Source organism: Rhinopithecus roxellana, chromosome 13, assembly GCF_007565055.1.
Source record: "Rhinopithecus roxellana isolate Shanxi Qingling chromosome 13, ASM756505v1, whole genome shotgun sequence".
Lineage (NCBI taxonomy): Eukaryota > Metazoa > Chordata > Mammalia > Primates > Cercopithecidae > Rhinopithecus > Rhinopithecus roxellana.
Window position 1 is genome coordinate 6,195,002 of NC_044561.1, and position 26,103 is coordinate 6,221,104.

Sequence of the window (26,103 nt, forward strand, 5' to 3'; positions counted from 1 at the left end):
GGGCCACATCTGAGTGAGGCACAGGGCTCGCTCTTCTCTGGGGATGGGCGTGCAGGGGTGGGGAAGAGCTAAACATGTGCCACGGACTGGAAGGGGCCGCATCAAAGCCCGGGCTTCCCCAGGGAGCAGTCCGTCTGTTTTGTGCCCTGCCACAGGTGCTCCATTCCTAGCATCAGCATTCATGCATCTGCTGTTTCTCCATCTTATTTTATTTTATTTCATTTTATTTTTTGAGATGGGGTCTCACTTTGTTGCCCAGGCTGGAGCACAGTGGTCCGCTCACCGCTCACCACTGCCTGGAGTTCCTGGGACTACAGGCAGGCAACACCATATCAGGCTAATTTTTACAATTGTTGTAGAAACAGGGGTCTCCTTAGGTTGACCAGACTGGTCTCAAACTCCTGGTCTCAAGCAATCCTTCCTGCCTCAGCCTCCCAAAGTGCTAGGTTTACAGGCGAGAGTCACCGTACCCTGATTGTTCCTCCATCTTCAAAAACAGTCTCGATCTCTTCTCCTGCCCTCCACTTTCATGTTTTTTGTTGTTGTTTTTTTTTAATGGAGTCTCGCTCTGTAGCCCAGGCTGGAGCGCAGTGGCACGATCTCAGTTCACTACAACTTCAGCCTCCTGGGTTCAAGCCATTCTCCTGCCTCAGCCTCCCAAGTAGCTGGAATTACAGGCATGTGTCACCACGCCCGGCTGTTTTTGTATTTTTAGTAGAGATGGGGTTTCACCATGTTGTCCAGGCTGGTCTCAAACTCCTGACCTCAGGTGATCTGCCTGCGTTGGGATTACAGGCGTGAGCCACGGTACCTAGCCACTTCCATGTTTCTTTCCCCCTCTGGATAGCAAAGCTCTTTGAAGGAACGAAACTCCTCCCATCTTTCTCGAACACCCCCCTCCAGCACACTCTTGACCCTGTGGATTCCCTGAGGCTTAATGAAGTCAGCAGTGACCCCCAAGCCAAAACCCATCTGCCAGGGTCGGCTGGCAGATGTCGGCTGTCTGAGCCACCCACTGAGTCTGACTCTGCTGGCTGGTCTCTCTCCTCCTTGCTACCCTCTCCTCACCTGGCTGCCAGGACTCTGCTGCTGTCAGCCTCGCTCCCACCTCTCTGGTAGTTCCTCCTCACTCCCTTGCTGGCTCTATTTTGTGTCCTTGACCTTGAACGTGTTGGGGAGTTCTGGAGCTCAGTCCTTACTGTGTCTTGTTTTATTACCCTCTCATTCCTTTACTGATCTCATCCTGCCTCGGGGTTTTAAATGCCCTCCAGATGCCAGTGACTCCCATGTACACCTCCAGCCTGGACCTCTGTCCTGACTCCTGACCTCCAACTAGGTTTTCAATGTGGATGTCAAAGACACCTCTGCTCACATTCAACACGTCCAACACTGAACTCTTCATCTCCTCCCACCTCCCTGTCTGGGTTGGTGGCTGCCCTGTCTTCCCCGTGACTTGGGCCAGGAGCCTGTGTTTATCCATGCTTCCTTTTTCTCCTGCACTCTACATCTCATCTGTCAGAAAATTGTCATTCCATGGCCCCAGTGCATCCGGGATCTGATGGCTTCTCTCCACCCCACTCCTTTTCCATCCTAGTGCAAGCCACTTTCATCCTTGCCTCTGTAAGTCTGTTCTCAGCACTGCAGTCAGAAGAAGCCTTTACACGGTAGCCAGATTATGCTGCTCCTCTGCTCAAACCTTGCCAAGGCTTCTCCTTTTCACCTGAAATGCAAGCCAGCATCCTTCCCGAATTCTGCAAAGCCCCAGATAATTTGACTGGCTCCCTGCACCTTCTCTAACATCCCCTCCTATTGCTCCTTCTGCATTCGGCCACCCCTTCACCTTCTCCTGTTCACTGGGCTCCAGCCACCCTGCCCCCCTTCCCATTCCTCCAACCTGCCAGGCACACACCTGCCCCAGGGCCTTTCCACTTGCAGTTCCTTCTGTTCGGATGCTCTTGTCTCAGATATTTGCTGGGCTCACTCCCTCACCTCCTTTACCGCTGTGCTTACCTTCTCCATGCAACCCCTCTCAACCAACTTATTTAATAATTTAAACTCCTCACCTGTCCTTGCTCCACAATGCAATAGCTACAGACGCGACACACTTTAAAGCTGAATTTGCATCATTAACGTTTTCTCCATCACTTGCTTAAGTCTAGACAATCAACACAACAATCAATCAGGCTCTGATGTGCATTGTTTGCCAATTCCCATGGTGTATGTAGTTCCACCAAGGCCAATTTTAAACTACCTATATGACGCCCCTGAGCAGTCTTGGAGAGAGATGCACAGAAGCACACCATTATATAGTATTTTGTAATAAATGTAAGTCACCCTAGGAGCATCAATAATAGTAAAATGAGGTAAGATAATTAGGACGTGATTACTCTGAGTATGCATTACCTTTGTTTTTAATAAAATGTACTTAATTGGAAGTTTGTGTAATTTAATTTTTTTATTGACTGCATTTAACAACTGACTCACAAAATTCCTGAAAAATTAACAGTAGGCTTTCACCAGCCAGTATGTGCTGGCTCCAGCACACCCCTGAGAATGGTTGATTAATATGGAATGGCCATGCTGTGGAATTTTATGCAACTCTTTAAAAGAATGAATTGGAGCTCGATAGGGGATTTGGAGGAATTTTCACAAAGAATTGTCAAATAAGAAAGCAAAATATAGAACCACGGAGTCGTTTTTATAACACAGTGATCCCCCCCCCAATAAAACCCTCTCTATATGTGTCTGTACACATTAATAAATACTTGCATAAGTATCCAGAATCAACTTGATTTGGGGGCATAGGATGTGAAGTGTGGGAAGGAGAAAAGGAAACCAAGCAAAACAGGAAAACAGAACCAAAAAGACTGCCAGGAAAGCAAACTATACAGATGGTAACACATTTTGGCATTTAAGCATAATATATGTATGTATTTGTTCATATCATTAAAATACATTTTTAAACCAAGTCCTCATTTGGACAGTTGTTCAGGTTATCTATTGCCATATAACAAACCACTCTAAAACTTAGTTCGAGTTACCAACAACCATTTATTATGACAAGCCTGTGGGTTGCACTTGTGGTGTTTCTGCTTCACATGGTGTTGGGATACTGGGATGGCTGCAGGGTTCAACATGACCTCCCTCACATGGCTGGGGATTGATGCTGGATGCAAGCTGGGAGCTCAGCTGGGCCTATCAGGAGGGGACCTGAACTCTCCTCTATGTTGACCTCTCCACGTGGCTACTTGGGCTTCCTCACAGCATGGTGACTGAGTTCTAAGAAGAAGCACTCCAAGAGGCAAAGGCTGGAGCTGCATCATTTCTGCCATATTCTATTGATCACAATGAGGACAGGGTCAGCTCAGATTCATGGGGAGGAGATACAACATTCACCTTTCGATGGAAGTGGCAAGATAATATCACAACAGTGCATGTGGTAAGGGAAATACTGTGGTAATTGTCTTTGGAAACACAAAAGACCACAATGATCCAAGCCCTTGATGATGTGGCACAAAATCTTCATTCACTACACTGGGGTGAGGACCCAGCGAAACCCTTAGTGACAATCCCCTGGAGGGTTTTCTTCCAGGTTGACTGAGTTGTCTGTGGGTAACATTTTGTTATATTTGTGTATTGGTTGCAACTCTCAGTTGGCTGCAGACACAAGACTTTGGCAGAAATCAAAAAACATTCTGTGAGAATCAGTTGAATACACACATTTTATAAAACAGTATCATATATTTTATCATTTGTAAACTTTGTGTCACAAATCTTTTAGTGCTAATAAATTTTATAATAAAAGTAGACGTGTGTATATATGATAGATATATGCGTATATATGATATATGTGTGTATATGCATTTTTCCCCTGTAGCATGCCTCCAAGTATTCCTCTGTTGTTAAGCATCATTTTGTTTCTACTCTACCATGGAATTCCATTTTACTCATGCTGGGTTCCAAGGGTATGTGCATTTTAAATTTTAATAGATATTTTCAGATTGCTTTCAACAGAAGTTAAAATTCTTATTTCTAGCAGCAGTGCGTAAGACGACCCTTTTCTCACACAGTTGCCAACAATAGATTTGTGGATTTGTTTTTTGCCAGTCTGATAGGCGTAAAGTGGTATCTCATTATTTCAACTGGCTCCCCTCTGCATCCCCGTAAGTCTGAAGGTCTTTTCATATGTTGGGTGACATTTGGCTTCCTTCTGTGACTTGCCTCTTGGTTTTTCTGTTTCTATTGGGTTGTTTATTCCCTCCCTGTCAATTTGTGCATGTTCTCTGTATATTAAATTTCAGCCTTACAAGTGGCTCTGTGTTCCAAATCTCAATTATATATTGACTTTACATCATCTTTTGTCATATAAAAATTAATTTTTGCATTACCAAATGTTTATCATTTCTTCTATAGCTTCCGGGTATCTGATCTTGGTTAGGAACCTGTCCCTTTGTTGAGAGTGTCGATATAACCCTTCAGAATTTCTTGCTGAATTTTTATTGTTCTACTTAAGCCTTTAACATAAATCTTATTTTCATATATGGCTAAAACAGGAGTCCAATTTTATTTTTTTCTGGGTAAGTAGCCTGTTATGACAGTTAAATATTTGTGGTTTATTGAAAAACAAAATAATTATGTATTAAATAATAATTCCCCACTGTATTGAAAATGCTACTTTTGTTATGTTAAATTATTATATATACTCATATATATTTTATATTCTAATCTGTCATTCTTATGCCAATGACATATTGATTTTGTCATAGTGTTTTCGTAGTATGTTTTAATTTGGGGGATTTTAGGAAGTCAATATATAACACTATTTCTGGGATGAAGTCATGAAGAGTGCCTCCTTTATTCTGTTTCCCTTTCCATGACATTCACTGCAGAGAGGCTCTGTGTTGAAATTATGGAGACACAAGATGAAAGCAGTTGGATCCCTGAATCACTTTATGGAGGAGAGTTTCTTCCCTGGAGCTTTGCCTGATTGCATCATCTTTGCATGAGCGATAAACAACCCTTTGTTTTTTACCTCAGCATAGCCTATTCTATCCTGACTAATCATTGGTGCTGCTGTATCAAAAAGCCAAAATATACAGCATTAGCTTGGTGGCTGGTGGTGTGTGCCAAGGACACTGATACTGGAGGCTGGGGCATGGCAATCTGTACCATTCATGGTAACACACTTGTTAAATGACATACTTGCATTAAGAAGGCTAAGAAAGAAGTCTATTGCAAGCATATCTTGGCTGTTGACTTTATTCAACAAAGTCTTACAAGAAATAAGTGGCTAGTTTGTGAGCAGCAAAAAAGGAAACAGAGAAATTCCACAAAGTTAGGGCTTAGCAAAATTAAAAAGCCGACTGCTTCCAGATGCCAACTAACTTGATACAGGGTTGACAACACCACTGAGCCACAAAGGCCCAAACTACCTCCGGGCAAAAGGCAGATTTAAAAGATCCAGATAGACTCAAGGTAAGTGCCATGATATTGTGTGTGAGAGAGATGGGGGAACAAAGAAGGTAAATAAGTTGAGATATACATCTCAAAAATAACTTTTGGGTGAGTTATGGTACAGGGAACTCTTTGGAAACAAATCAAAAGCAGACTAAGATTTTAAGGATGTTGTATTATAAAAGAAACCCACAGTTTGAACTAAAAAAGTCTCAGACTATTCATGACTTAAAACAAGCTATGGCTCCCCAATTTTCCATGGGCCAACAGCAGCTGAGTTTCACAGTCCAAACACAGCATATTCTTCCATGTCCATTTGAGATGTGGCCAAGGAGGGTGATGGAATGACAAAAGGGCCAGGGAGAACAAGGAACAAGGGACTTCTTCCTAGAGAAGCTTAATGAAGAAACCTTCTCTAACGAGGGTAGGAGCTTTCACAATGTCTACTCAGAAGGATTTCAGAATTGTTACCTCTACCTGTCTTCTTTCTCTCCATTTAAAAGTAAAAATGTTTATTGCAGTTGTCCTAACCCTACTCCATCATTGAATATTGGGTCTGTATAGGAAGAAAGGAATGTGTCTCTTCTAGTTTAGAAGTCTCCACACCAAGAAGAAGCAGGTATAGACCTGTTGGAGAGCACTAGGCAGTTCACTTGAAGACCTTCAATTTCTTTGTTTTTTTTTTTTTGTTTTTTTTTTTTTTTTTTTTTTTTTAAGAGGTGGGGTTTCACCATACTGGTCAGGCTGGTCTCAAATTCCTGACCTCAGGTGATCCACCCATCTTGGTCTCCCAAAGTGTTGGGATTACAGATGTGAGCTGCTGTGCCTAGCCTAAGAAGACCCTCACTTTCAAGCTGGATTTGCTGACAATTTCAAGTGGGGTTTTCTGTCTTGAGAAAGTGAGAGTACATTCTACATACTTGGGAAAAACAATAACCAGAGGGTCATGCAGGAAGATTACACTTCCTACTTCCTGGTAGTTAGGTGGGGCCATGTGACTAGTTCTAGCAAATGAAATGTGAGTGGAAGTGTCATGTATCACTTCTGGGCCAAAGTTTAAAAGTTGATGTTTCCCTAACACTCTGTCTTTTGTCGTGGTGACCTTGGAGGCCACCAGTGAGGTGATGGTGGATAGGATGAAGGATGCCTAGAACTAAAGGGGTTTTCACCAACCCACATTAGATTTTGCATGAATGAGATAACATACTGCTTGCTTTCTCTCTCTCTCTCTCTCTCTCTCTCTCTCTCTCTCTCTCTCTCTCTCTCTCTCTCTCTCTCTCTCTCTCTCTCTCCCCCTCCCTCCCTCCCTCTCCCTCTCTCTCTCTCTCTCTCTCTCTCTCTCTCTCTCTCTCTCTCTCTCTCTCTCTCTATTTTATTTTATTTTATATTTTTTGAGCTGGAGCTTCACTATTGTTCCCCAGGCTGAAGTGCAATGTGCCTCACAGCAACCTCTGCCTCCCGGGTTCAAGTGATTCTCCTGCCTCAGCCTCCCGAGTAGCTGGGATTACAGGCGTGCACCACCACCCCTGGCTAATTTTTTATTTTTAGTAGAGATAGGGTTTCTCCATGTTGGTCAGGCTGGTCTCAAACTCATGACCTGAAGTGATCCGCCTGCCTCAGCCTTCCAAACTGCTGGGATTACATATTTCTTAATGTTTAGCTACTGGGAATAATTTATATTAGATTATTTTAGGTTTTCTACCTATACAATCATATCATCTGTGAAAGGTGATGTTTGAATATTTCTTCCTTTTTGATCCTTAACATCTTTTGTTTCTTGTCTGTGTCTTGCTGTACTACCTGGGACTTTAGTCAATGTTGGGTAGCAGTGATGACAGCTGGGACCATGGGCTTGCTTTTTACAGGAAAGGAAAGCTTTCCGTATTTGGAGAATTGAGGCAAGTAAGATGTTTTCTGTAATTTTTTGTGAGCATCTAGTGTCTGTTAAAAGAAAGTTCCCTTGGACTTCTAGCTTCCTAGGTGTTTTTATCTTGAATGGTTGTTGAACTTCACAATTTTTTTGTATCTCTTGAAATGACCACATATTTTTCTATTAAAGAAAAAATGCTAATTCTCCTAATTATATTTATTATTTTCTGATGTCAAAGCAACCTGATTGATATAGTTTGGCTCTGTGTCTTCACCCAAATCTCACCTTGAATTGTAATAATCCCCAGGTGTCAAGGGTGGGACCAGGTGGAGATCATTGGATCATTGGGGTGGTTTCCCCGTGCTGTTCTCGTGAGAGTGGGTGAGTTCTCAGGAGATCTGATGGTTTTATAAGGGGCTGCCTCCATCACACTGCTCTCGTTTCTGCTTTCATTTGAGATGGAGTTTCGCTTTTGTTGCCCAGGCTGGAGTGCAACGCAGCTCACCGCAACCTCTGCCTCCTGGGTTCAAGTGATTCTCCTGCCTCAGCCTCCTGAGTAGCTGGGATTATGGGTATGCGCCACCGTGTGCCACCCTGTGAAGAGGTGCCTTCTGCCATGATTGTAAGTTTCCTGAGGTCTCCCCAGCCATGCGGACCAGTGAGTCATTAAACCTCTTTTCTTTATGAGTTACCCCGTCTTAAGCATGTCTTATAGTAGTGTGAGAATGAACTAATGCACTGACATTTCTGTTCATGGTTAGGTCATGCTGAATTCTGTTTATTGTCTTTTAACTGGTATTTTTGCGTCTATGCTGATGAGTGAGACTTACTTTGTCAGGTTTTAGTATCAGGGTAATTCTAGTCTCCAAATGAATTGAGGCCATTTTATGCTCTTTAATATTCATTTTCTATTCTCTGGAAGAGCTTGTATATGATTGGCATGGTTTCTAGAAGACCTTATGATTGGCATGATCTCTTCCTTAAATGTTTGCTTGAATTTGTAGGACCTGGGGTTTTCTTTTTTTCTCTTTACTTTTATTTTACTTTAAGTTCTGGGATACATGTACAGAACATGCAGGTTTGTTACATAGGTATACATGTGCCATGGTGGTTTGTTGCACCTATTAACCTGTCATCTAGGTTTTAAGCCCTGCATGCATTAGGTATTTGTCCTAATGCTATCCCTCCCCTTGCCCCCCATCCCACGACAGGCCCCGGTGTGTGATGTTCCCCTGCCTGTGTCCATGTGTTCTCATTGTTCAACTCCCATTTATGAGTGAGGATATGTGGTGTTTTCTCTTGGGTTCAAGCGATTCTCTTGCCTCAGCTTCCCAAGTAGCTGGGATTACAGTTGTGTGCCACCACACTCAGCCAATTTTTTGTATTTTTTGTAGAGACGGGGTTTCACCATACTGGTCAGGCTGGTCTTGAACTCCTGACCTCATGATCCTTCCACCTCGGCCTCCCAAAATGCTGGGATTATAGGCATGAGCCACCGTGCCCAGCCGACTGTTCTATTTTTAATTTGTGAAGAGTATGGCTGACATTAGTTTTCAGTCAGTTAAACTTGTGTATCAACTAGGGGAAAATTGACACATTTACTGTGTTGTCTTCCAACTCATGAACATGGTACATCTCTCCATTAATTTAGGTGTTCTTTGATTTCTTTACCAAGATATGCTCTTAAACTTGAATTTTCTTTTAAGCACTTATTTATCTGAATCACATAAGTTTTAATATATAACAATTCCCTTATACTCACATGTATTCTGATTTTCATTATGATTTATTCTTTGACCTTAGCCTATTTATATTTCTTGTTTTTCAAATGTATGGGAATTTTTATGTTTATATATATATATATTTTTTTTTAATTTATTATTTTATTATTATTATTTTTTCTTTGAGACAGAGTCTTGCTCTGTCACCGAGGCTGGAGTGCAATGGCACAATCTTGGCCCACTGCAACCTTTGCTTCCCGGGTTCAAGTGATTCTCATGCCTCAGCCTCCTGAGAAGCCGAAATTACAGGTGTGCGCTAATTACAGGTGTGCGCCACTATGCCTGGCTTTTTAAATATATTTTTAGTAGAGACGGGGTATTAGTGTATGTGTGTGTGTGTATATATATAATCTCTAGTACATATATAATATATAATATACTATATCTAGTATATATAACATATTTTCAAATGCTTTGGATATGATTTTTTCATAACAATTTCCTTTTTAGTCCTTTTGGGCTGCTGTAATAGAATGATATATATATATACATAATATATATAATAATATATGTATCTAGTATATATAATATATATACTAGAGATTTTATATATATTTTTTCTAGTATATATATGGAACTATAGGAATTTTCTAATATATACACACACACTAGATATGTATATTTTTTCTAATATATACACACACACAAGATATGTATATCTTTTCTAATGTGTGTGTGTGTGTGTGTATGCTAGAAAATCCCCATATGTTTGGAAAACAGCATTCATCCCCAAAGAACACAGCAGCAAGGCACTATCTTGGAGAGAGTGAGTCTTCCCCAGACTCCACCTCTGCCAGTGCCTCGATCTTGGACTTCTCAGCCTTCAGAACTGTGAGAAATATACTAGAAAATTCATATATATAAAAAATAGATTTCTATCTTAATGGCATTGTGGTCAAATGAAGTCCTTTGAAGTTCACTGATACTTGCTTAATTATACAGTATATGCTAACTTTCTGTAAAATTTCTGTGTCTGCATGAGGAAAATGTGTATTTGTATGTGTTGAATGCATTGTTCTAGATATCTCCATTAGGTAAGGTTTCTTAATCACATTCAGTTCTTCATATTCCTACTTTTCATCTGATTGTTTGACCTGTTATAGAGAGAGGTATGTTAAAATTTCCCAGTATAATTTTGATTTTGTCTGCTACTTATAGTTCTATCAGTTTTGCTATATATATTTTGAGGTTTTATGTCAGTAGGTGCCTACCAATTTAAGATAATTATATTTTCTTGTAGCATTGGCTTTTATCATTATGAAATGTTATTCTATATCTTTGCTAATACTTCTCATCTTTATCTAATATTACAGATACACCAGTTTTTCTGTTTATTGTTTGAGTTAGTGCTTGCATAGTGTATCTTTTCCCATCCTTTTACTTGCACTTATTTTCTATGTCCTAAGGTTGTAAATGTCTTTTATAAATAACATCTAGTTGGTGTTTTTGTTTTTTTTAAAATCCAATCTGATAGTCTTTGTGTTTTAACTGGTGCATTTCATTAACCAAACTAAAATATTTGGTTTTAAATATTTTAGTTATGTGATTTTTTTTGGTCCCACCTGTTTTGTAGTCTTTCTTCTCAATTTTTGTTTTCTTTTGGATAAGTGCATTTTGTCATTCCATGTTTTCCTTTATATTAGCTTGGAAGTTATATTTTCTTTTACTGTTATTGCAACAGTTACCCTAGAGATTACAAAATGCATCCTTAGCAAAATAGTATAAATATTGTTTGGTATTCCTGGACAATCCAAGGACCTAACAATACTTTAGCTTAATTTATACCCCTCCTGTGTTCTCTGCAGTCGTCATGTATTTTATTTCTGTATATTTTAAAATCCACGAGACATTACAACCATCAAATCAGCCATTCTTTATTTACGTTTGCTCCAGATATATCCTTCCTGTTGCTCTTTATTCCTTTCTGTATCATCAACCTCTGCCTGAGATCATTTGTTTTACTGCCTAAAGAAGACACTTTGTTATATTTTTTAAAGTTCGTTGTTAGTTATATATTTTAAAAGTTTTAATCTTTTCTAAGAAATCTTATTTTACCTTCACTCTTGAAAGATATTTTTGCTAGGTTTAGAATTCTAGTTTGGCAGTTTCTTTTAACATATATACCGTTTGATATAATAGTATAAAATAATATTATATTGTCCTCTAGTTTCCAGTACTTTTATTGTAGTTTGCAAGTCTAATTGTGCTTCGCTGAAGTTAATCTCCACCCTCACCCTTTTTCTGACTGCTTTTAAGGTTTTCTATTTGTCTTCTACTTCAGTTTAGTAGAACTTCTTGAACTTGTGGCTTGATGTCTTTCAGTAGTTGTAGAAAATTCTTAGTCTTTTATCTCTTCAAATAGTATTTCTCTCCAATCCCTTTCACCTTGCCTACTGGGACAATTATTTTTCAGTTACATATCTCCTGTGGCTGTGAAGTATTTTTCTGTGTTTTTCATCCTTTTATCTCCCTGCTCTTCATTCTGGATGTTTTCTTGTGACATATCTTCAGGTTGATTAATTCTCTCTCCAGTTGCATCTAATCTGATTTTTAAAATTAAACCTTTTTATTCTGAGATAATTGCATATGCACATGCAATTTTAAGAAGTAGTACAGAGACATTTTTTTACTTGGTTTCCTCCAATGGCAGCATCTTGCAAAACTGCATTACAATATCACAACCAGGATATTGACATCAATACACTGAAGACACAGAGCATTTCCATCACCACAAGGATCCCTCCTGTGGCTCTTTGACAGCCACACCCACTTCCCTCCTGCTCCACCCCCTCCTTAATCCCTGAAAATCATTAATATGTTATCCATTTTTATAATTGCATCATTTTAAGAGTATTATATAAATACTATATGTCACTTTTGGTGTTTGGCTTTTTCACAAAGCATAATATCTAGAGCTTCATCCAGATTGTTGCATGTACCAATAGTTACTTTTTATTGTTGCATAGTAGTCCATGTTATGAATATACTACCATTTGTTGAACCATTCTCCAGTTGAAGTACATGTGGATTTTTCCCACATGTGGTTTTCATCATTTTATCTCTGTCATAAATCAAATTGCTATAAACAGTTATTTACAGGTTTTTGTATGAATATCAGTTCAATTTAAATGGAATAAATGTGCAGGAGTGCTATTGTTGGGTTAGATGATAGTTGCATGTTCAGTTTTTAAAGAAACTACTAAACTGTTTTCTAGAGTAGCTGTAACATTTTATACTCCCACCAGTAAGGTTTTTTATGTTTGCTATTCTGATAGGTGTGTAGTGATACTACCTCGTGGTTTTAATATTCATCTGCCTAATGATTAATGATGTTAAATATTGTTTCATGTACTTATTTGCTGTCTCTATTTAACAAAAAAGTATAAAACTTATATCCTGAAAACTGCAAAACATTCTTGAAAGAAATTTTAAAAGGTCTAAATAAATAAAAAGACATCTTATGTTCATGGATTGGAATACCTAATATTAATGTGACAGTACTCACCAAATTGATCTATAAATTCAACAAAGTCCTGCTCGAAATCCTAGCTACCTTATTGTCAAAAATGGACAAGCTGATCCTAACATTCCTATGGAAATGCAAGAGACCCATATTAGCCAAAATATTCTTGAAAAAGAAGAACAAAGTTTGAAGACTCATACTCCCCAGTTTTAAAACTTACAACAAAGCTATGCTAATAAAGAGAATGGTACTGGCATAAGAATAGGCATATTGATCAAAGGAACAGAATTTAGAGTACAAAAATAACCCTCACCTTTCTAATCAGTTGGTTTCTGATAGTGGTGCCAGAACAATTACAAATTGTACTGAGACAATTGGATATCCACATGAAAAAGAATGAGGTTGGACCTCTACCTCACCATATACAAAATTAACTCAAAGTGGATCAAAGACCTAAATGTAAGAACTAAAACTATAACGTTCTTAGAAGAGAACATATGGGTAATTCTTCATGACTTTGGATTAGGCAATGGTTTCTTAGATGTGAAACCAAAGGCACAAGCAACAACATAAAAAATAGATAAATTAGACTTCATCAAAATTATTTGCCCTTTGTATATCCTCTTTAGTAAAATGTCTCTTCGTGTCTACTTTGCTTTTGTCTTTTACTGTTTACTTTTGAGTGTTTTTTTTTGTGTCTAGCTACTAGTCCTTTGTTGGATATGTGGTATGAGTTTTTTTTTTTTTTTATCTGTAGCTTGTCTGTTCCTCCCTTTAACAGGGTCTCTCACAGAGCAAAACATTTTAATTGTGATTAAGTCCAATTAATCAATTTTTATTTTAAAGAATATTTTCCCAAAGTTTTATAGTTTTACATTTTTAACATTCAAGTTTATATTCTACTTTAATATTATTTTTATTTAGTATATAAGACTTAGGTACTTACCCCAAGGGTCTATTTTCTTTTATCTTTTTCCTATGAATGTCCAATTGCTCCAGCACCATTTGTTGGAAAGCCTAACTTTCCCTTATCAAACTGCTTTTGCACCTTAGTCAAAAACCAATTTGGCAAATATGTGGGGGTCTATTTAAGTTCTCTCTTCTGTTCCATTCATCTGTGTGTCTGTCCTTCTAACAAAATCACGAAGTCTTGGCCGCTATAGCTACATAAGTAGTAAAATTGGGTTGAGTGATCACTCCCATTTCTCCCACTCTATTGTTTCAAAATTACCTTACTTGTCCTTTGCTTTTCTGTATACATTTTAGAATCATTTTGTCCGTCTGCAAAAAAATCTTCCCGCGATTTTGGCAGGAATTGGAGATAACTGACATCAATCTGATTTGGGGAGAACTGACATCTTTACTTTGTTGAGTGTTTCAATCTATGAATATGTCAATCTCTTCATTTATTTAGATTTCCTTCGGTTTCCTTCAGCAGTGTTTTGTCTTTAAAAAAATAATTTGTTTACTTATTTACTGGTTTTTCTTCTTCTTTTTTTAAGCAGTGTTTTGCAGTTTTCAGCATACTGGTGTGAACCCAAAAGTCTCTGAGACAGATCTCCATCAATTTAGAAAGATCATTTTGCCAAGATTAAGGACATACCCATGACACAACTTCAGGAGATCCTCACGACATGTATCCAAGGTGGTTGGGGCACAGCTTGGTTTTATACGTTTTAGGGAGACATGAGACATTATAATCAGTATGTGTAAGGTGTACATTGGTTCAGCCCAGAAAGGTGGGACAACTCAAAGTGGGGAAAACGACTTCTGGGTCATAGGTAAGAGACAAATGTTTGCATTCTTTTGAGTCTCTGATCAGCCAGCCTTTCACCAAAAACACAATCTGCACGTGGGATGGTGTAGAGGAGTAGCCACTTCTGCCTTAGTTTGGCTTAGTGAAACACTAGGTCAGAGGAAGCAAATCAGACATGCATTTGTCTCATGTGAGCAGAAGGAGGACTTTGAGTTCTGTCTGTCCTTCGTCCACAAGGAATTTCCTTGTGGGAAAATCGCAATTTCAGATTGGCTTCTTTCACTTAGTAATATGCATCTGTGTTTCCTCCATGTCTTTTAATGGCTTGATCCCTCATTTCTTTTTAGCATTGCATAATCTTGTATTGTCTGGATGTACCACAGTTTATATTTATCCACCTACGGACGGACATCTTGGTTTCTTCCAAGTTTCGGCAATTATGAATAAAGCTATAAACACCCATGTGCAGGTTTTGTGTGGACATAAGTTGTCAACTCCTTTGGGTAAATACCAAGAAGTGTGAATGCCGGGTCGGATGGTAAAAATATGTTTTGTTTCGTGAGAAACTGCCAAACTGTCTTCCAAAGTGGGTACCATTTTGCATTCCCGCAGCAGTGAATGAGAGCTCCTGTTTCTCCACATTCTCATCAGCATTTGGTGGTGGTGGTGTGCCGGGGTTTGGCCATTCTAATAGGTGTGTCATAGTATCTCATTGTTTTAATTTGCATTTCTGATGACATGAGGTGGAGTAACTTTTCAGATGCTTATTTTCTGCCTGTGTATCTTCTTTGGTGAGGTGCCTCTTAAGGTCCTTGGCTCATTTCTTAATCACGTTGTTTTCCTTTCCTTTCCTTTTTCCTTTCCTTTCCTTTCCTTTCCTTTTTCCTTTCCTTTCCTTTTTCCTCTCCTTTCCTCTCCTTTCCTTTTTATTTTTCCTTTTTTTTTTTTTGAGACAGAGTCTTGCTCTGTCACCCAGGCTGGAGTGCAATGGCACAATCTCGGCCTACTGCAACCTCTGTCTCCTGGGTTCAGGTGATTCTCCTGCCTCAGCCTCCCAAGTAGCTGGCATTGCAGGCACACACCACTATGCCTGGCTAAATTTTTTTATTTTTATTTTTTATTTTTAGTAGAGATGGGGTTTCACCATGTTGGTCAGACTGGTCTCGAACTCCTGGCCTCAGGTGATCCACCCGCCTCAGCCTCCCAAAGTGCTGGGATTACAGGCGTGAGCTACCGTGACTGGCTTGTTTTCTTTTTCTTTTTTGAGACAGGGTCTCACTGTAGCTACCAGGCTGGTCCTGAACTTCTGGGCTGAAGTGACCCTCTCACCTCAGCCTCCCAAATAGCTGGAATGACAGGTGCAAGCCACTGTGCCTGGCTCTGTTTTCTTACGGTTGCGTTTTAAGAATTCTTTGTATATTTTGGCTAATGATCCTTTATCAGATGTGTCTTTTTGGAAATATTTTTCTCTCATTCTTTGGCTTGGCTTTTCATTCTCTTGATAGTATTTCACAGAGCAGAAATGTTTAATTTTAATGAAGTCCAACTTACCAATTCTTTCATAGATTGTGTCGTTGGTGTTGTATCTAAAAAGTCCTTGCCAAACCAAGGTCATCTAGATTTTCTCCTACATTATCTTCTAGGAGTTCTACAGTTGTTTTTTGTTTGTTTGTTTTTCTTTGTTTCACTTAGGTCTATGCTCCATTTTGAGTTAATTTTGTGGAGTGTAAAGTCTGTGTCCAGATTTGTAGTTTTCCACGTGAATGTCCAGTTGTTCCAGCACCATTTCTTGAAAAGACTATTTTTTTTCCTCCATTCTATTGCTTTTGCACCTTTGTCAAAGATCAGTTGACTATTTTATGTGGGTCTATTTCTGGGCTGTCTATTCTGTTCATTGTCTGTTCTTTTGCCAATACCACACTGTCTTACGTAATCTGCTTTTCAACTCATTTACTGAGACCTTAATTTGGGTTATTATGTACTTTTAAAAAAATTTCTACAGTTTCTAATCGGCTCTTTGAAAAATTTCTTTTTTTATGGGTTTCAGATGTGATTTTATGTATTTGGAGCACAGTAAGTATGGCTGTGTGAAGACATGTGTCTGACTGCTCCTGGGCTTGTAGCCTCTCTGCCTGGCTCCTACTCCCTGTGCCTCCATTGCTTCTTTACGTTGCTGCCTTGTGTACCTGGTGACCTCTGATTGTGTGCCAGGAAAGATATATTTGATAAACTGTTGGCAGAAGTATTTTGAAGCATCAGATGAGACCTCTCTGGAGGAAAATAGTATTTGCCACCATCCATTGCCTGGGGGTGCCAGCAGTCTGGCATCCTCATCATCGGATTTCAGGTGTGGGGGGCCTCTGGGCCCCAGGTGAAGTAGGACTGGGCTGCAAGGCCTGGTGCCTGTCCCTTCTCCTGCGTCCTCACTCCTCCTGCTGGCGAGTGGGGCCAGAATTGACTCCGTGTCCAGTGTGAGGGACACATGGTCCCAGCGTGAGGGATGGTGGCTTTTCAGGGCATGGTGCTCAATAAAGGAGGTTACTCTGTCCCCTCACCAATGAGATGACAAACAAGAGGCACCTGGCATGTCACACCAGGGGCCACTGATGGCATGCCGTCTGCAGTGATCAGCCCTGCCGCCTGACCCCCCATGTGCTTTCAGCTCTGTCTTGTCGGGTGCTAGTGCCAGATTCAGGGCCCTGTCACTCCTGTCTGACCTTGCCCTTGCCCCTTTGGAGGTGGTGTCCACCTGCCATTGGCATTGAGTGTTCAGGATGGACTCGCGTGCCCAGCTTCCTCTACCACCACCTTGGCTGGGACCCCAGCCCCTGGTCCTCCACCCTCCCCAACAGAGTGACAAATTATGTGGGCACAGGTTCCCTGGAGCGCATTTTGAAACACCGAAGCAAACGTCAATCTAGGGAACAGTTGACATGACACTCCTTTATTAAAACCTAGGGACATTGTTATAAAAACTACCGTATATAAAGACAAAAGCAGAGCAACAGCAGTCAGTGAAAAACACATTATTATTGTTACATTCTAGTATTATTATTAGGAATATTATTGGTTTTTGGTTTTCCCAGTTATCAGCTCTCAGAGAGACCCCATGCCTGCTCACATGAAGTCAGTTTACAGGAGAGAAAATATTTCCATCCCCCACCCCTGCCGCTGCGTGCCCTTGTCCGGCTGGCCCTGGGGAGGACACATCCGCCTTTTGTGGGAGGTTTCCTGCCTTGTTAACGTGACTGAGCCCCTCACCCTTGCAGCCCCACCTTGTTACTGCACATTGTCCAGACACTGACCACTTGGTTATTTGACTGTGATGTATGTCACTAGCTTTAAAACGAGAAATGGGGAAAAATAGGAAGAAACTGGGTATGAGAAACTAACGTGCAATTCCAAAAAGAGGCTCTCTCTCGGGCCACCAGCTTGGTTCCAGTTGTGGCCAGGGTGGCCATGTCATCTACGGTTTTTGATCTTGTGCTCAGGGTTGGTGCTGACCAATGTCACATTTTGGAGGCTGCACATTTTGGAGGCTGGTTTAGGGTCATTCAACAGGGTGCCTCATTGTACAAACCCAAGGGTCACCGTTCTCAGTGCAGTCTATATAAACAGCATCCCTGGGAGCCCATTACCATTTATGGGATGGTATCATGAATGGTGCCTCCTGGAGGTGAACTCTGCAGCAGCCCTGGATTTCAGTCTGTCAAGGGCAAATCTGTCAGGGCTTTGACGTGAAGATAGGAGTTTAGGTACAGAGTAACTAATAGTCAAACCTGCTCATTCATCAAGCATCTATCTAGCACCAGCTATTGGCCAGGAGCTTGGACTAGAAACTGGGGTGGTGGGGGCAATGATAACTCCAAGGTCACTTTCATGGGTAGGACAGGTAAGTGTTCTGATTTCATTTTGTGAATCTAGGCATGTCTGTTAGGCACAACTAGTCATTTCACAGGTGGTCCCAGCTATAGCAGGATTGGCTCCCAGATGGGCCCTGGGTCTGGGGCCAGGCAAGCGGCAGGCGCTCAGCAAGTATCTGCTGAATAGGTGAGGGAAACGCGTGTCATCCAATGGGTTTTCTAGGAGGGTCCTGACCTCTTCTAGCTTGCCTGACTGCTCAACTTTAACATTTGAGCTTTGCGGGCCACAACTCCCAAAGTTGTTTGCATGCACTTAAGCACCAGTGTGGGATGTGTTGGTGCTACAGGAACTAGGGCACTGTGCATGGCATCTGGCACATAGAAAGTGCGCAGGCTTATCTTCCGGAAGGCACAGGGCTTGGCCCCAGCCCAGTGATATATTCCTGGACTGCAAAGGGCGGTGATCAGAGTGCCATCCACTCATGGCCTGTCCGACTGTCCTGATGCTATGGGAGCCAGGCAGACACCCTCTGATGCCCACCACATGAGCAGGATGATTAAGAATCCCTGCAGTTTGCTTCCATGATTCTAACCCTAGATTTTCACAGCAGACAAAAACACCCACGTGGATGTGTCCCTATAGTGATGGGTAACCCTTCAACATTGATAAGACATGTTCGCAATAACTCCATCCAGGTCTGTTATTCCTTCCTTCCTTCTTACCTACCTAACCTACCTACCTAGACAGTCTCACTCATGCCCAGGCTAGAGTGCACTGGTACGATCTCAACTCACTGCAAGCTCTGCCTCCTGGGTTCATGTTATGTTAATTTCAAACATGGGGGAAATCTGTAAATTCACTTCTGAAGGCTCTTCCTGTTGATGGGGACCAGTTCAGCCAAGTTGAAAAATTAAAATAAGTCAATAAAAAATTTTACAAGTCTGCACCTCCGGGAACCCTGTTTCTTTGAATGGCACAGTCTCTAATAGACATGGTGACTGTGAAGGCAGCCAAGCCATCGGAGGGGCCTGGGTAGGGACAGCGGCTGGAGGGATGTAAAGGGTGTGGCCACACCAGGCTGGAATCCTGACCTGACCTGGACAGTGGCCTGTGGGCGAGTCAGTGCCAGGCTCAACCACACCCACAGCCCTGGTCTGTTTGACATGACCTGAAGAGAGCTTTTGGGTTGACGGTGAACTGGGAACCATCTCCTGGCCAAAGAAGCCTGTTAACCCCCATTCCTGGTCATGTTTTCTCTGACAGTCCCAAGTCCTTCTCTTCAGCTCTGGGCCAAATTTGACTGAATCTTTCTGATGATGAGGGGAGATGCCACCCACCCTGGGAACACTGTCAGCTGCCTACTTGCTGCTTTCTAGAACATTGGAGACAGCAAGAGGGACCAGATCTACCTGTGAAATCACCTGTGTGTGTGCATGTGCACGTGTCCATGCATGTGTGCATGCACAGCTGGTTGTGCACACATGTATTCATGTGCATGTATGCATGTGTGCATGTGTGTACTTGTGTGTGTGTTTTCAATTAAGGCCCGTTGCACATCAGCAATGGTCATGGTCAGGTGCTGGCCTGGCAACTGGAGGGGTCAGGCGAGGCAGGTGAGCAGAGGTGCAGGGCACGTTCAGAGGCTAACGTGAGGGCAGCGAGCCAGCAGGCACTACCAGCTATTGGTTCTGAATAGAGATTCCAAAACACACAACAATCACACCGTACACAGACAAGGGGGAAAGCATAAAACTGCTCATGAATCACACAGTTCCCAGTGGGAAACAGTCCTTACAAACGCGGTAGTTCTGCAAAGCAGCCTCGAATGCAGATTCCTCTGTGGACATCTTGTCCTTTCTCTTGTGTTTTTCTTTTTGTATTATTACAAATTACATGGTTATGGACAGAAGCTCACAGTAAAAAGTAAAAGTAGGCAGCTTAAAAAATCAGGTTGAGGAGTTGCTACAAAACGATAACTCTAGAAATCTATGCTTGAACTTGTCACTACCCTGCAGCCATCTTGTTCTCAGGGACACTCTACTCATTGAAGGACCTGCCAGCCACAACCACAGCAGGATGGGGAGTGTTTATCACAATGACCTGGGGACCCACGGCGTTTGAGGAGCCCTTGACACCACTGGGGGATTGAATGCCCACACCTGCTTTCTACACCGAGTGTTCATACCCACGTGCACACCATTCTCACCTCCTCCGTGAGACAGCAAGTACCGTGACCCCCTGGCACCCCACCTCACACACTTGACAGGTAAGAAGCAGAGGCTCTGAGAGGTTGACTCGTGGGGGTGACCTGTGGGAAGGAGGGTTCTGTGGCTGTCTGTACCTGCCTTTGCCGCAGGCTATCTATACCAGGTGTGCTGAGTCTTGGTGATCTCTGCTGAGACCTCCTGCTTGCCACAGAATGTTCCAGTCCTCAGCCCAGCTGCCCAAGAGGGACTTGGCAGAGCAGTAGGACCACAAACCCCATGGGTTTCTCAGTTATTCCTGAAAAGACCTTTTTCAGGAGGAATGTCCTCCTAGAAGGTTGTAAATCTCAAGGGATGCTTAGGTGAACCCCAGCTCTGTCTATTTGGCAGTGACCTCTGACCCCAGGTGTCCAGGAGAGGGAGGCAAGGCTACCAGTTCCTTGTTGGCGGAGGAAGCACCTATAGAGCATTATGAGGGCTGCAAACCCCTTAAATACCCATCTGACTCCTTCCTCTTACCAATGGGGAAACTGAGGTAACAGACCTTGCCTGAGGTCACGCTGTTTGTTCTCAGTGGCAGAGCTGATGTCAGAATCTGGGTCTTGGGCCCCCCACCTCAAGGCTTCCTCTGCCTGCCGAGGCACTGCACATGGGACAGGCTGTGCACCCCCTTATGGCAACATGACCCTGGGATGGCTCACATCAGGGGAGAGGAAGCCATGCCTTTCTCCAATGGAGACCCCAAGCAGAGGTTCTCGCACTTTGCCTCTGCCAAGCTGTAGGCCTGGCATACCGCTGCCAGCACTGCCTGGAGGAGACAGGTGAACCCAAAGACTGAAGCCAGGGGCCTGGGTGTTCCACAGCCGACCTGTGTGACCCTGGGCAAGCCACTTGACCCGGCTGAGTCTGTCTTCTCATCCATAAAATGGGGAGAGCCCCTTCTTCATGGGGCTGTTGAGAAGATGGAGAGCCAGGCAGAATGGGGGATGGTTTATGCCCTAGCAAGTTTGTTCTGCTTTTCCAAAGGCAGGGCATTTTTTGCACAGCTTGACTCACAGCAGAGCCCAGAGCTGGGCATGCTCGCCCACCCTCATCTCCTCTGGGTCCCAGCCACCTGGCTTTCTTATGCTTCCTTGAAACCACCAAGACTATGGCTGCTTCAGGGCCTTTGAACTAGCCATTCCTTCTGTCTGAAATGCTCTTTTCCTATCTTCAATGCCCATTACTGGCTCCTGTGTGTCATTCAAATCCGGGCTTCAATCATCTGCTCAAGAAGGCCTTTCCAGACCACCCCAGGTCCACAAGTGTCTCACTCACGTGTCCCTCGAACTGAGTTCCCAGCAGAGCACTCACTGCCCTTGCCACCTTCCTTCTTCACCGTCTTGCCCCAGCTAGAAAGCCAGCACAGTGAGCAGGGACCTGCCTTGTTCACTGTCGTGTCTGGTGAATGGATGGGTGGTCAGTGTGAGAACACTAGGTCTGATGAAATGAAGAAACTGGATCAGAGAACACACACGTTTATTAAGCAGGGCCTTCCGAGCTAAGAGCTGAGGGAGGTCTGGTATCACTAACGCCCATGGAATGTGTGTATCTACACTGGCAGCATGGCCTTTGGAGATGTTTGTGATCATTTAGGTGATGCCATCTCATAGGTGCAGTGGGGCAGGAGTGGAGGTGATTAGCTCTGTGGGGGGATGTTATGGGTGTCTAGGTTTATGTGGAAGTCCCACTTGAAAGTGGATGGATTTCTAGAACACTCCTCTTTGGGTTTCTGTAGCCTCGTTACCCTGTCCAGCAAAGATCCCTGTGTCTGTGTCTCCCACCAGATGGGAGGCTCCCCTGGGGCAGAGATAAGGTCTGACTCATCTTTCATCCCCATCACTGCCCAGCACGGGGCCTGGCACGCAGCAGGTGCCAGAATGTGCCGAGCGGATCAGCACTCCAGGTGGTGATGGCGGAGAACTCAGGGAGATGGTCTGTGGAGGCATCAAGGAGATGCTCCTGGCATTGTGCAGGGTGTGCCCTGGCTGGGGAGCACATCATGTCCAGGGAGTTGGAGCCTGGACTTTGGGTTCCTGCACCCCTGAGATCAAACGAGGGGTTGGTCTCCTCCTGGCCACATGGCCCTGGGCACCCCTTCTCCACTGTGAGCTTTTTCTGCAAGGGGTTAATCATACCTGCCTCCCAGGTGGTGAGAGAGTGCATGAAAACACTCAACTTGTTACCTGACCTGTGGTCAGCCTGAGATGCGTCCCTTAGTATTACTATTGTTACAGGAATGAATTCTGTAAGAACCAACCCTACTGGCATTTTCAAATCCCCAGTGCCCCCCGAGACACAGAGGGGCTGTACCCTGTGCTTTAGCAAGAAGCTTGCGGCCTGGACATTGACACTGATCAGAACCCCCAGCTAGAGGGTGACCCGTGCCCATCAGGGAACTTGAGGGGGAAGCCCCAATAAAAACCAACCAACCAAGCAAACAAAAAGAACACCCCAAATCACACACGCGCACACACGCGCACACCCAATATTCTGACACAAATAGCCCCAAGGGGCCACTATTGGAGGGAGCAGGGGCAAGGGAAGCTTCAGTTTTCAACCACAGGTATAACTCACAGACCTCAATCCTCCTGGCTGGAATCAGCCAGAGTTGCTTTTTCTTGGTCATCCTGAGTCCACAATGAGTCACCTCTCAGAAGCCACCAGCCCAAAATAGGACTATTGCTTGCGGACAGGTGGCTCAGAATCCCTTCCCCGGCACCCCCAGCCCCTACCCCTGAGTTTGCTCCTAATCTTAGAAGTCCACGGAAGAGGGTTTTGGGCACAGGCAGCATTTCTTCCTCTGCCACCGCCACTACCTCGGCTGTCCCTGGCATCTCTGTAGAAGTTGTTCTTCTCGGAGACTGCACTGGGTGCTTCAGATCTCATCTCCCCCATCCTGAGGCACAGCAAAAGGGTTTTCTGGAAGAAATACAAGGAAAAAAAGTATTACATGGTGTCTCCTCCATGGGGACTCACTGGGGACATTTCTCTATGGTCTCAGTGCCAGAAGAAGCCAGGTTTCCTCTAAGGACGTGGGTTTTGTCTTCTGAACATTGTGAACCATGTTCTTCCAGTCTTTAAGACTGGAAGCAAGAAAAAAATATCTGCTATCATTATAGCTCCATATAGTACTAGAGCTCTGGCCCATGCAATAAGACAAGAAAAATAAGCATAGAATAGGACTGGAATAGAAGAACCAAAATTACAGTTAACTGTGGATAACTTCCTAGAAAATGTAACAGAATCAACAGGTTAATTAGTAGAATGGAGAATGCAGACATAGAGGTATAATAGTCAACCTATAAGACATCAAATCAATTTATAAAATGCAACAATGTGTATTGACCTCAGCAATTACTAGGGTAATTATATGTCATGGCTTGGGACAGTCTCAGTTAACACTTGTTCTGACATAATTTTTAATGTTGTTCCCCTTTAACCCTCAAAAGTATTCTGATTTGGATGATAAATTATATGGTCACCCTTGCTATATAACAAACTAAATATTAAACACAGATACAGATTCCATTCATATTGACAAAAACCATTATGTATTTTGGAATGACACTAATATATGACCATGTCATACAAAGCTATAGAGAAGAGACCAAGGTGCTCCTGGAATAGGGAGGAGCCAGGAGACCAATGGAACAAGATCTACAGTGTAGAAACAGGTCTGCAGGGCACTTATAGCTTTGATTGGCAGAGTCAAGTTGCAAACCAGACAATGAGGAAAAGAAATGCAAACTCCATCTGTGGCAGGCAGCATGAACCCCACTGCCCTGTGTCTGTTGTAAGACCAATTTCCCAGCCACAAATACTTATTTTTCCAGATTCCCTTGCAAGCAGGGGTGGTCACATGATCCAGTCTGGCCAATGCTGTGTAAGTGGGAGTCTATTGGGAAGGGGACATGAAACCAGGGGAAGATGAACTATCTTGCATGCATGAGAATGAAGGATGCTCACTAACAGGTGGAGTAGAAAGCAGGGAGAAACTTGGTTCTGGTGGCTGCCCTGGACTGCCCCCCCCCCCACACCACTGCAGTTGAATTTCCTTTACTTGCATAAATTACATCTGGTGACAGTTCTTAAGTACGTGGTTTTTGAGCAAACAGAGAAGTCAAGGGAGTGACTCCAACAAAGCCAGGAAAGCCCACTTCCCCAGAGTGAGTGATACACCAAGAGGCAGAACCTACTCTCCACTCTTTACACATCAGTGGGAATGTGTACAGGGGCTAAGGGTGAGAGACTCTGTGGGGTCATCTCCTCTGCTTCACAGAACAAAGCCAGGTACAGTCCATCACCCACTTTGTTTTTCTCCATAGCACACACACCTATCCAACATACCACCTATTGTACTTGAATAGCTTATTGTTTGTCTTCCCCAAATAGAAAGTTAGCTACAAGAGGGTTAAGGTGATTGTGTGTTTTACACATCACTGCATTGCCAGGGTCTAGAACAGTAACTGGCATACAGTAGGGGGCTTAATAAATATTTATCAAATAAATAAATGAACCAAGAATTTAAAGCCCAATGAACCATCTTTCAAGTATAAAGTCAACAGAAAAACATGTTGAATATATTTTTGAATTATAGTTCCCATGACCCTTTCTTTAAAAAGTTAAGGACACCCTTAGGCAAATCAAGAATGATTCAGAAAGGTTTCATATAAAAGGATGGGCAGATGATTTTTTAAAAATTCTGTGGATGGATGGCGGTGATGGCTGCTGTATTAATCCATTTTCATGCTGCTGATCAAGGACATACCCGAGATTGGGCAATTCACAAAAGAAAGAGGTTTAACTGGATTTACAGTTCCACATGGCTGAGGAGGCCTCACAATCATGGCGAAAGGCAAGGAGGAGCAAGTCACACCTTATGCGGATGGTGGCAGGCAAAGGGAGAGAGAGCGAGCTTGTGCAGGAAAATTCCCATGTGTAAAGCCATCAGATCTCAAGAGATTCATTCACTATCATGAGAACAGCACGGGAAAGACCTGCCCCCATGATTCAATTACCTCCCACCGGGTTCCTCCCATGACACATGGGAGTTGTGGGATTTACAATTCAAGATGAGATTTGGATGGGGACACAGCCAAACCATATCAGCTGCCCTACAGTGAGAAGGTACTTAATGCCCCTGAACTGTAGACTTAAAAATGGTTAATGTTATGTGTATCTTACCAGAATTCATAAAAGGGATGAGCAGAAGCATAACAAATGCAAATGAAGAGAAATCAGGGTCAAGGTATAAATGGAGCACTGCCAAGAGGGCCAGCAATGAGCGTAGAATTTGTGTAACTGCAGGACTATTGCAGCCAATCTCAAGATCATGACCATCACAGAGAAGAATGAAACACAACAGGGAAATAATAAAAAGTAGGAGGGATGGAGGTAATATAAGTAAACTATGTCATATTCATATATAGTTGGGAGTCTAAAGAATTGCTTAGAAGTTTAAAATTAGAGGCATCGAGGTAAACAGAAAAAATATAATCAACTAAAATAACTTCATGGAAGGGAGACAAGAGGAAGGAAAGAAGAAATCTAATTTAGGGAGAAAATAAATGTCTAGAGAAATAAGAGGATTAAAGATATCATGTCATATTATAATTATGAAGATAACCACGGGATCAGAAACGTAGCTTTCCAAATTATCAGAAGACATA

General features: G+C 42.6%; 2 protein-coding genes across 2 annotated transcripts in view; one reads left to right on the forward strand and one right to left on the reverse strand.

Annotated features, from left to right (window-relative positions):
• PARVG (parvin gamma) overlaps positions 1 to 20,647 on the forward strand; it is a 67,664-nt gene extending 47,017 nt beyond the window's left edge. The window contains exon 13 of the mRNA XM_030914170.1: positions 20,219 to 20,647. Within this exon, the coding sequence (XP_030770030.1) occupies positions 20,219 to 20,236 (18 nt within the window). The 3' untranslated portion in view covers positions 20,237 to 20,647. The remainder of the gene's footprint in view (positions 1 to 20,218) is intronic.
• A 2,188-nt stretch (positions 20,648 to 22,835) lies between these two features.
• SHISAL1 (shisa like 1) overlaps positions 22,836 to 26,103 on the reverse strand; it is an 80,561-nt gene continuing 77,293 nt past the window's right edge. The window contains exon 5 of the mRNA XM_030914172.1: positions 22,836 to 23,353. Coding sequence (XP_030770032.1) covers position 23,353 — 1 coding nt within the window. The 3' untranslated portion in view covers positions 22,836 to 23,352. The remainder of the gene's footprint in view (positions 23,354 to 26,103) is intronic.